This window comes from Macaca fascicularis, chromosome 1 (assembly GCF_037993035.2).
Source record: "Macaca fascicularis isolate 582-1 chromosome 1, T2T-MFA8v1.1".
Taxonomy (NCBI): domain Eukaryota; kingdom Metazoa; phylum Chordata; class Mammalia; order Primates; family Cercopithecidae; genus Macaca; species Macaca fascicularis.
In genome coordinates, this window is record NC_088375.1 from 200,129,297 (window position 1) to 200,141,296 (window position 12,000).

The 12,000-nt window shown below is 47.6% G+C and overlaps 1 protein-coding gene across 4 annotated transcripts; it reads left to right on the forward strand.

Moving 5' to 3' along the window:
- Positions 1–203: 203 nt before the first annotated feature.
- On the forward strand, positions 204–4,921 carry SMIM12 (small integral membrane protein 12). Of its 4 annotated transcripts, none has more exons than XM_065525341.2 (3): positions 204–1,651; positions 1,902–1,949; positions 3,983–4,921. In XM_065525341.2, exon 3 carries the CDS (start codon positions 3,988–3,990, stop codon positions 4,264–4,266), a length of 279 nt encoding a protein of 92 aa, XP_065381413.1. In that variant the 5' UTR covers positions 204–1,651; positions 1,902–1,949; positions 3,983–3,987; the 3' UTR covers positions 4,267–4,921. The 4 variants fall into 4 exon arrangements, with proteins under 4 accessions (XP_065381413.1, XP_045231052.1, XP_015294206.1 ...); XM_045375117.3 differs by having other exon boundaries at positions 204–271; XM_015438720.4 differs by lacking the exon at positions 1,902–1,949 and having other exon boundaries at positions 204–271.
- Positions 4,922–12,000: the final 7,079 nt, after the last annotated feature.

The following is a 12,000-nucleotide window of genomic DNA, read 5'->3' on the forward strand; positions in this document are numbered from 1 at the left end:
CGTAGAAAGCACGTGGCGACAGCACTGAGAAACCTCCAGGCCACCAGGGGGCGCGACGTCCATTTCAGCGCAGTGGGGCCCGGTTGCGGACGCCTAGCTTCCTTCCCTCCTTTGGCTAAAGTTCAGCCAATCCCTGCGCTCCGAGAGCCGGCGGCTAGTGGGCAGGGTCACAGGGCAAGGTCCCGCGGGCCGCTGGGAGCGGCGACTTCCGTGCTCCCGGCGAGCGGGCGGAGAGCGGGGGCCACACTGGGGAGTGTGGGCTGGGCCGCAGGTGAGCGCGCGGTCCGGGCGAGCAGGTCCGGTCAGTCCAGGCCCGTAACCTCTGAGTTACGGGAGGAGTGATCGCTGGGGTCCACCCCGGTCCCGGCCAGACCTGCCAGCCCCCTTCTCTGGTGGGTGCTCTGGTGCCCAGTCTGGGAGCCCAAGTAGCCCTCCGCAGACAGGGCTTATCGGCACCTCAGTGAGGACGGACGTTGATGAGGCCACGAATGAGGTGGGCTAGGGGCAGTGGACCGGGAGCCCCACAGAAGGGAGAAGGGTAGCCATTTGGATGGACCCTGACCTCACTTGCGCTCCCATTCCTGGACTGCGCTTGAGTGACTGTCAGGTTTAATTCTTTCACCTTCTCAGGCCTCCTCTGTCCTTGTTAGCAGTTCTTGAATTTAGGACTACGGCTTCTGGCCTCGTTGGGCCTCCGGGCCCCCGCACTGGGGCAGGTTTCCCAGCAACTCAGTTGACTTTTACCGGATGCTTTTGGCAGACGTCCTCCGTGCCGGGCTGGAAATATGCGTCACAGTGTTTTTCAGACACTTTTGCCTCTTTCATTGTGATACCTTGTCTGGGGATGACTATGATGGAGTCTTTAGGTTTCTGTAATCAGCAAAGGCTTCTGTTATGTTCCTGCCACCTTCTGGAGGAGAGTGGGTGGAGAATGTTGTGATTTTACACTAGGGAGTTGTTTGGGCTGTCATTCATTCGTTCAGCAGACCTTTTTTGGGCACTCTGCCAGGCAGGGTGGGAGAGGTGCCTGGATGGATAGGGCACAATGGGGCCAGACGGACATGGTGCTTAGCCTTTTGGAGCTTAAAGTGTCTTGAGAAATGCAAACAGGGTAAGCCAGCACCGTGCCTGACACAGCGCAAGTGGTTATAAGTGTTGAATAAAGGAATGAATTGACTTATTTGGGAATGATTAGAATGTGAGCAGGACGGTAGAGAGAGACTTTATGCTGCCTGTGAGAGATCGTTGTGAACTCAGGCTCGATATGTTTTAAGACAGATTTGAAAGTCTGGACAGTTGCTATTTAGGGAAGCATTTACTTCTACAGAGGACTTGCTTTAAAGATGGAAGGAAAATGAAGAAGTATTAGGTTTGGGATTCTTCAGAGATGCCTCTTTGAACTATTGTTATATCTCTGAATTTCACAAATCCCTGAGTATAATCTCAGGGTTTGGGAAAGGGGAAGCTCTTCTAGGTAATGAAATGCCAGGCTGATGGGAAAAGAACTGTAGGAAGCTCTCTCCAAATCCAGGATTTGAACAGAAATCGTATACCTCTGCAGTGTGTTCTTCCCTCTAGAAAGAGTGTAGACTTTGAAGTTGGAGAGGCCTGGGTTCAAAATCAGTGGCTCTATCACTTCTGGTGATTTTGGGTAAGTTAACATAATGTCTGTGAGCCTTTGTGTCAGCAAGAGCCTGGGCTAATCATTCCTACATCATAGAGGTGTTATGAGGATCAGGTGATGGTTCGTGTGTAAATTGTCATCATAGTGCCTGGTGCTAAGACAATAAGGAGGGGAGTCTTGGAGATGCTGCAGTTTTATTTATTTTTTTATTTTATTTATTATTTTTAATTTCATGATGCTCCCTTACTGGGGGGATCCTCAACCTCCTGGGCCACAGACCGGTGGTGGTTTTCAGCCCATTAGGAACTGGGCTGCACAGCAGGAGGTGAGTGGTGGGCCAGCTGGGAAGCATTACCGCCTGAGCTCCACCTTCTGATAGATCAGCAGCGGCATTAGATTCCTACAGGAGTGCAAACCCTATTGTGAACTGCGCATGCGAGGAATCCGGGTGTGTGCTCCTTATGAGAATCTAATGCCTGATGATCTGAGCTGGAACAGTTTCATCCCGAAACCATCCCTCTCCAAACCCCATCTGTGGAAAAATTGTCTTCCACGAAACTGGTCCCTGGTGCCAAATATAGGTTGCGGACCGCTGCCTTATAGTGTTAACGTCCAGAGAACAATGGGATTCCTTCAAAGAGAATTGGGAACCAAAGAGAGAGGGGGAGAATCATCTTATCCTTGGTGAGGTTTTGATTGTTCACTTTAGATCAGAGATAGCAGTGTTGGAGAAGTACCTACAGGGGCATAAACAGAAAGATCTTTTAGTGGATACTTTTGGGCAAGTCTCTTAACCCTCTGATAGTGGGTTATGTATCTAGCTTACGTGGTGGACATGAGGATTAAGAGAGAGAGTGCATACGATGTGGCTAGCCCAAGGCCTAGCATGTAATAAGTGCTCAATACATGGTAGCTGTGTTATTATAACTGTGAATGATCTTTGATAATTGATGATGTAATAATCATTTGAGACAGAATGGCCATTAGAGTGACCCAATTTGTGTGTTTTTACATTACTTTGGCATTGCCCTACTTCATTTCAGGAGGCCCTGAGACAATTCCACTCCTCTCCCTGCCCTCCTACCCCCGCCCCAGCTCCCGGCCAGGGCTTGTACAGTGGTTTTTCACAGTAAATCTTCAAGTCCTGCGATATCCAGAGTATGTATAATGATTTGTGATATTTTCAGGAGCTTTTTATGTAAATACGATGGTATGGGTTTCATTGAAGACAGGAATTTTTTTTTTCTTCTTGAGACGGAGTTTCGTTCTGCCGCCCAGGCTGGAGTGCAGTGGCGTAATCTCAGCTCACTGCAACCTCCGCCTCCCAGGTTCAAGTGATTTCTCCTGCCTCAGCCTCCTGAGTAACAGGGATTACAGGTGTGAGCCACCGTCTTTAGCTAAGATAGGATACTTTGAAAGTGGTTTAGTCAGCAGATTTGTAAAGTATAGGTTTGTCCCCTTGTTAGAAAAGCCAGGTTTCAAAATAGGATAAAACCATTATCTATTTACCTAAAATCCAGAATAATTAGGTAACACAGTATGTATTTGACTGTTTAAATATACTCCTTATGCTTTACATGAGGAAAAGGAACGACTTTTCATATGGTGGAGAATTGTAGAATTGTGTGTCATGGGGAAAAGGTGGCTGGCTGCGCTCATGGAGAAATTTCATAGAGCAGAGAAAGGTGTCTTTTTCCCTTCTTGAAATGTTGGCAAACTAGGGCCTGGGGTCAATGGGCTTGAAGCTCTATTAGGTAAGGCTCAGAGGTCCCCTTGTGGGGAACATTGTCATATATTGGTGCACACTTGTCAAAGATTACAGTCTGTAAACTGGAGATCCCTCCTTCTTCCCTAACAATGGAATCTTTTGAAATTTCCTAGATTATTTCAGGGACCCACCTCTCGCATTGCTCTGCATGGGGGTGGGTGCTCAGTAAGTTGTGCCAGGCTGGCCAGGCACGGTGACTCATGCCTGTAATCCCAGCACTTTGGGAGGCCGAGGTGGGCAAATCATGAGGTCAGGAGTTCAAGACCAGCCTGACCAACACGGTGAAACCCTGTCTCTACTAAACAAATACAAAAATTAGCTGTAATCCCAGCTACTTGAGACGCTAGGGCAGATAATTGCTTGAACCTGGGAGGTGGAAGTTGCAGTGAGCCGAGATCGCACCACTGTACTCCAGCCTGGGTGACAGAGCAAGACTCCGTCTCAAAAACAAAAAAAACAAAAAAAACAAAACAAAAAGTAAAAAACATTGTGCCAGGCTGCCTGGTAAGTGGAGAGCCCTAGTGGGTTGCTCTTATTTGGTGGGAGGTGATGCTGCGTTCTCTCTAATGCTGCCTTGTGCTCTTCCACAGATGTCATGTGGCCTGTGTTTTGGACCGTGGTTCGTACCTATGCTCCTTATGTCACATTTCCTGTTGCCTTCGTGGTCGGGGCTGTGGGCTACCACCTGGAATGGTTCATCAGGGGAAAGGACCCCCAGCCCGTGGAGGAGGAAAAGAGCATCTCAGAGCGCCGAGAGGATCGCAAGCTGGATGAGCTTCTAGGCAAGGACCACACGCAGGTGGTGAGCCTTAAGGACAAGCTAGAATTTGCCCCGAAAGCTGTGCTGAACAGAAACCGCCCAGAGAAGAATTGATGGAGGACACAGGGCCCTACGGTCCTACTGTGGGCGGTGACTTGTCCTGCTACCATGTTGACAGAGCCCCAGAACCCACATCTAATTGGCTTTGTTGCTTATTCTGGCCCCTCCCACACCACACAGCCACACAAATACTGGCTGCTCCTTCATGTCCAGGCAGACCCAGCGGCAGCCAAAGGGCCAGTGAAGAGGAAGGCCGCATCTGTTGTGTGGTGGCCACAAGCACTCAGGCATCTGAGTTTACTGGTGCACTGCTGGGAGGAGTGTTATGAGATGAACGTTGGCTGTCAATCTCTGTGGGCAGGCGGTTTGGCCTCGAGTGGGAATGGCTGGGATTTGGGTGTTGCCTTTAGGAGGGATACCTGCATGTCTAGTTCCAGTCTGCACTGGGAAGAATTCAAATATGCACCTGGCTCCCTTCACTGTTTTGCCCTATCCTTTGTGCTCATTCTTACTGAAATCTGTCTTGTCAGCTCAGGAATGGGATTCCCCCGGGAAGGAAAGCATTTTTCTGTTCTGGGAAGCCCAGACTGTTCACTTTGGGGCAGGGACGAACATGTGCCTCGTGAATTTGCTTGAAAACAGTCCCCATCATCTACCCCCATCACTGTAGAGTGCAAAACTTGATTAAAGTGGTATCTGAGAACCATAATGATCGAATCTTATCATCTAGATGGTATTTGGGAGTCTTCTTAGGAGTTAGGCAAGTACAGGTGTTTTAGAGCAGGATAACATTGGTATTAAAGGGTGCCAAGGAGCCCTGGAAACTGCTTTACTAGTGCGGTTGCATTGAACCCTGGAGGCACAGATTCCTAGGAACCTTTTTACCATCATTACAATTGGCCTTAGCAGCTTCAAGTCTAAATGGAAGTAGACCACACACACACACACGCACACGCCTTTCCCTATAAAAGTATATACGCACATTCAAGAAAATTTGGTAGGGATTTTAAAAAGGGCACCCATGTTCCCAGCTCGTTAATAACAACCATTAACATTTTGTTGTCTTTTACTAATTCTCTGCATAGGTTTTAAAGATAGTTATTAGTGTACATTTAATTTTATATACTTTTCTCACATTATCATTTTTCCATTTTGTGTGGTCATCATTCACGGCTCAGTGCAACCTTGACCTCCTGGGCTCAAGTGATCCTCCCACTTCAGCCCCCCAAATAGCTGGGACTACAGGAGTATGCCACTACGCCCAACTAATTTTTTTATTTTTTGTAGAACCAGGTCTCACTATGTTTCCCAGGCTGGTCTCAAACGATCCTCCGGCCTTGGCCTGTAGTTTTTTGTTTTTTTTTTTTTTTGAGATGGAGTCTCATTCTGTCACCCAGGCTGGAGTGCAGTGGTGTGATCTTGGCTCAAGGCAACCTCTGCCTCCTGGGTTCAAGTGATTCTCCCGCCTCAGCTCCCTAAGTAGCTGGGATTACAGGTGTGCACCATCACGCCTGGCTAGTGTTTGTGTTTTTAGTAAAGATGGGGGTTTCACCATGTTGGCCAGGCTGGTCTCAAACTCCTGACCTCAAGTGATCCCGCCTGCCTCAACTTCCCCAAAGTGCTGGGATTACAGGTGTGAGGCACCGTGCCTGGCGGCCTGTAGTTTTTTTTTTTTTTTTTTTTAATATGGAGTCTCGCTGTATTGCCCAGTCTGGAGTGTAGTGACGTGATCTCGGCTCACTGCAACCTCTGCCTCCCGGGTTCAAGCGATTCTCCTGCCTCAACCTCCTGAGTAGCTGGGATTACAGGTGCGCGCCACCACACCTGGCTGATCTTTGTATTTTCAGTAGAGACAGGGTTTCACCATGTTGGTCAGGCTGGTCTCGAACTTCTGACGTTGTGATCCGCCTGTCTTGGCCTCCTAAAGTGCTGGGATTACAGGCATGAGCCACCGCACCCGGCTGTAGTTGTTTTTAATAGCAACATAATTGTCTATCAAGTGGGAGTATGGCATAAGTTTATTCTGGACAGTTTCCATATTGCCAGACATTTCAATTGTTTCTGGTGGTTCACTTGTTTAGATACTGCAATGAATATCTTATATGAAGCTTTTCCTGCATTTTGGAATAAACAGTAAAAATAGTAAATGTCACTTTGGATGAAATGGGATAAATGAGCAGTTTTGAGGATCTCATGCATAACACCAAATGTCTTTCCTAAAGGGCTCTAGGAGTTTCTACTAAATGTTACCACTTAAGATGTTGCTGGTAAGGCTGTGAGGGGAGTAAAAGCAGACGGCAGGAAGAAGCATAAGAAGCTGTTGCCTCTTGAAGCCGTCTGATGTTTAAGTCAGCAAAGGGCAGTACTGAGCATTTCGTGAATTAATCTGCCTCTAAAAGGGAGTGGGTATTGGCCCTGCTTCTTAGACTGTCTCTCCTGAGGCCTGATGATGTTCACAGGTGGGTGAGGGTGGAGTTCCTGAACAGTTAGAGGTGCCAGCTGTGAAGAGGTGCCAGCTGGAGGTACCTTCCAGGACCTGGTGGTGGCCTGAGAGGAGGGAGCAGGTTGAGTCGTTGGCTTCTTCTAGGTCACTGAGGCCTAGTGGGAATGTGGAAATGAGCTGCTGTTGCTTCGCAGGGAACAAATCCGATAGAGCTTGGGGAGAGGCTGTCAGCTACCAAGTAAGGAGATTTCTGGTTCTGGCTGATGAGCAGGCCTCATTGGCACACCAGTGCTGCCACCCTATGGCAGTCCTGGGCATTACCAAGCCTGCAATCGCTTCCCTGGGCTAAACCAAACACTGGTGCCGGCAGAGGTCAGGTGACAAATGCGCCACCACGCTGGCAGAAAGTACAGACCTGCCGAAAGGGGGCAGTGGCGACTCACCTTCCAATCTGCTGCTCATCCAGTGGTACCAGATTTTTGAATTTTTCTAAAAGATGTTCTAAGAGTTCCAGAGAGTGTTAAAAAAAAAAAAAAAAAGAAAAAAAAAGAAAAGATGCTAGAAATTCAGGGTTGTCTGGTGTGTGTAACCTTCTGATTTTTAAGTGTTGATAGTTCATTTTACAAAATTCTAAGCATGCTAACCTACCTGTGGGGTTAATTTGACCCAGTGGCTGCCAATTTGTGACCTCTCAAACTGCCTCCTCCTTCTGATGACACCTAAGAAATATGCTTTTTTTTCGATCTATCAACTTGTGACAAATATTAGATTCCAGAATTGGTTTCCCTCAAAACCCTTTTGGGCATCCTGTACAAAGACAGCTTAATAACCTAAGAAAAATGTGAGGATGGAAAGCCTACAGAAATAATAGCAAACACATTTTCCCATGGACATTTTTGGATTTTCAGATCTTTTAAAATATCCATGCCACCACCCATTGGCCTGCACTCGGTGTCTGGTCGAGAGAGCCCTATCTTTCGGAATCCAAGTGGCTCCCTTCTTCCAGTCTCACTTTGATTGTGCCCCCTTTTAAATACTTTTCTTTCCAAGAGCACGTCGTCACTGAATTTCTTCCTCTAGCAAGTCTATTAGTATTCTCAGCTAGATCTTTCTTTCCCACAGGCTGGCTGAAATCGGTCGTTGCAGTGGCTGTAAGATAGTATATGTGCTCTTGCCTCTGCTCAGGTGACATTAGGTAGCAAGGTTTATGTGGATGTGGGTATAGCCAGGTCAGGGTTGCTGGAATGAACCAAGGTACAGACTGGTTTTCTTCCATGCTTGCTGATTCACCTTGGAGGCAGTCACCCTCTTTTTGACTGGCCTTCCAGTCACAGTTCACTGAAACACATGAGTGAGTGGACGTGCTTGGGGCTTTTTGCTCCCACCACTTCTCCCCATCTCTTCCCAGCCCTGTGATGGTGTTGGCTTTAGTATAGGGTTATGCTGTCCGAGCATGGCAGGAATCACTTCTCTCCCTGCAGCGGTTCAGTGTCTGGTGCTTTTCCACTCTTTCTAGACCCTTTCCTGTGCCTGTTGCTGTGTTAGCACAAGTCGACTGGGCAGCTGCCAGAACAAGCCTGCCAGGGAGCCTTTTGACTCTGGTCAGCTCCCCAGGGCTCCTGGTTGGTGGGACTGTTGCTGAGTGAAACATCATGGAATTAGCCTTGCCAGAGTCTGGGTTGGGAGCCAGGCGGTGAAAATGTAAAAGCCCCTCCGTCTTGCCTCACTTTTTCTTTTCCACTTTGCTTTAGATCTCTTAAGTACTTGTAAAGTAGGGAGCGAGGGCAGTGTAGCAGAGGAAAAATAAAGTGGATTCTCGAGTCTGACAGACTTGAATTATGAATACTACCTCAACAATTAACTGGATGACCTTGGGCAAGTCACTTAGCCCTTCTGAACCTCAATATCCTCACCTGTAAAATAGGGGTGAGAATTTTTGTTGGGTTGTTGTGAGGATGAGGTAATTACGTAAAGTTCTTAGCATAGTGACTAAGAACTTTACATAATTACCTCTTAACATAGTGACTATGCTAAGAACTTTACATACATTGTCACAGACTATGCTAAAACTTTACATACATTACCTCATCCTCACAACCACCAGTGGGTACTCAGTAAATGTTAGCAGCTTTAATTGTATTGCAGGAAGAACCTACGTTTCCTGCAATAGTTGCGTGTATCCTTGTGCTCCTGGTGAGGCGGGGGTCTCGGGGAGAGAGCAGCCTTGGCTGAAGGACAATAGGGACCCTCATAGACCTGGTGGTTGAGAGCTGCTGATAAATATTTCACAGAAAGAACTGGCTTGCGTAAGAACCAAGAAGCACAGGCTGGTCAGGAGACTGCAGGCTTCCCACCTGCCTTTGTGGTAGCTCCATCAGGGCAGTCTGCAAAGTCAGAGGGAAGCAGATTGGCCAGAATGCCCAGGAGGTCACAGATCAGGATAATTGGGAGAGGAAAGAGCCTTGGACTTGGAGGCAAGAGGTCTGAGTGGTGACCTGGGGTATGCCGCTTCACCTCTCCTGGCCTTGGTTTCCCTGCAAAATGGGGAACGTGTTCCCTGCTGATCCTGTGAAGAGGGAGAAAACCAGTTTAGAGTGCTCTGAAAACATGCAAGTGCTAGATATTACAGCCCAGTAAAACCTCCTTTATCTAGTTGGGATGGCAGCCAGTCTGAATAATAAAATACAAATACACGTGCTATTATTTCTTTCCTGTACACAGCCTATTTTAAAGTATTTGCGAAGTAGAAGTCTTTACGGGAATCAATTTGAAGAGTGAGGAGTAATTAGTAAATGGTGTATCCGTTTTCATCCTGTTCCAGCAGTGCCTGTGGTACTTGAAAAACAGTTTATTCTTTTTGAATTAAACTTGTTAACATCAATTATCTGTTAATCAGATCCTTTTTACATAATACAAAAGTAAACCCTGGCTTTGTTTTTTGTTAAAAATGCCGAATGGGCCCTTCTAATTACTGAGATTTAAAAAAATCTTTACTAGCGCCCCAGCAAGGGCAGCTTTTCCATCTAGAAGAATCCAAAGTCCTTAGGGCCCTTATTCCCTCTCTCAGTGCCCAGTTTCTTCACTTCCAATCCCCGCTCCAATGTCCATTTCTCCTTCTCTGAGCCTAAGCTGCTAAGTGCAGCTGGAGTAATTTGTATAACCATCTTGCCTGGCCCTCTTCCTTCATGGGTTGTGGATGGCAACAGAGTCTGCAACACTTCAAGGTAATCTTTTATTTTTTGAGATGGAGTCTCACTTTGTCACCCAGGCTGGAGTACAGTGGCGCGATCTCGGCTCACTGCAAGCTCTGCCTCCCGGGTTCACACCATTCTCCTGCCTCAGCCTCCCAAGTAGCTGGGACTACAGGCGCCCGCCACCAAGCCCGGCTAATTTTTTGTATTTTTAGTAGAGACGGAGTTTCACCGTGTTAGCCAGGATGGTCTTGATCTCCTGACCTCGTGATCCACCCGCCTCGTCCTCCCAAAGTGCTGGTATTACAGGCGTGAGCCACTGCGCCTGGCCAAGGTAATCTTTTTTAAATCCAAGCTCCTCGAGGATCTCAACCCCATCCCCGTGCCCTTTGTTGCTCTTTACTGCTTGCTGTCTGCCTCCACCAATACAGCGGTGAGGGCATTTTGGTTCAAAGCCTTTGTAATTGCAAATCTTGTTATACTGGTCATATTCTAGCTTTTTGAAGTACACAACGTTCTCTTCATAGGATTCTCCCTTGACATCACCACATCTCAGTTTCCTTTTTCAGCTCTCCTGCCCCTGCTCCCTCCTGTTCTAATGTGAATGTTCTTCCAGCTTTGTTCTTGCCTCTGTTTTCTTGCTGGACAGTCTTAGCCTCATCTGTGGCTTCACCCACCCCAGTGGCGATGACTCTCAAATGTATATCTCTAGTTCTGAATTTTCCCTTAAATTCTAGATCATTATCCAAAACAGCATACCACCCATCTCCGTCTAGATTTACCATATAGTATAATGGTTGAAATGTTGACCTGGGTTTGAAGCCTAACTCTGTAATCTAGCTGTGTGACTAGAGAAGTTATTTAAAGTTTATGAACATCATCTGTAAAATGGGGTGAATTCTGCCCGCTTCACAGAGTGGTGACATTGACATAATGTTTATGTTTATAAGACACCTAGTGCAGTGTCGGGCAGAGTCTCTTCCCTCTGTCCTGTTGTTCAGGTTGTTTTTGATCTTGCCCCTCCTCCTTCCCATGGATTCCATCACCCACCGTGGTGGCCACTTCTGCATCTGAAATCCATCCTTTGTTTTCCCCCTTACTCCCCTGCTTTTGGTCCTCTTCATTTCTTGCCTGAGCTTTTGGTCTCTTCCTGAAAATTCTCCCCATTTCTACCAGCATTTTCTTTCTAAAGACCTTCCTGGCTCCTCGCCTACAGGAAACAAATGAAAGGCCCTTGCATGTCATGCAAGCTCTTTCACCATCGTGCCCCCGCCCACCTCCTTAGCTTCATCTCCCATTGTTCCCCATGATGGGACCTAGTTTTTGCCACATCTTGAATATGTTATGCCCATTTAAACTTTGAGACCTCCATGTGCCCTACACATTGTGCCTGCCTGGTACTTCCCTCACTGGCTGCCTGGTAACTGGTAAACTCCTAGTTACACTACAGGATTTAGCATGCAGGGCCACATGCAGTTTTCCCAAGCACAGATTGTCATTCCTGCTCTGCTTCTTTAGCCCTGTGTTCGTTCTACTGTAAGAATGTCGTTACAAGGCACTGGGATTGGTGTGTGTCTGTATCCCCCCTAGACTGTGAGTTCCTTGAGGGCAGGGACCAATTCTTACTCCTCTGCCCCTTGCAGAGTGCCTCACAAATGATCATTGTCAATAAATGTTGAATGAATTAAGAGGCCCTGGAGTGTGATTCTGGGATGGAGCAGATACTGGGGCTGGGTGTGGGGACAGGTCTCAGAAGGCTAAGGAGGAGGGCCGCCAGGTGTGTGCTTTGAGGTGCCTGGCAGCTTAGAGCTAATGGCAGCTGTGTTATGCTACAGTGTTACCTTCCCCAAGGCTGGTAATGGGATGAACCAAAAGAAACTGCTGGCTTAATTTTCTAGGGGATGGGGACTTGGGCAGAAGACTGCATTTCCCTCCTGGGTAGGACCTGGACCAGGATAGCCCGTGATGAATTTGACCCTGATGACTCTATGGTGGGGAACAATGTCCTCAGGAAAGCATTCAGGAAACCCTTCGTGTAGTAGTGATCAAAGCTCTGCAGCAGCTCAGCAGGGTGGATGGGAAAACTCCAAGGAATCCAGCGAGGCCCTGGGTCTGAGCCCAGGGATCCTCTTAATGCACTTACCAGGTGGTGCT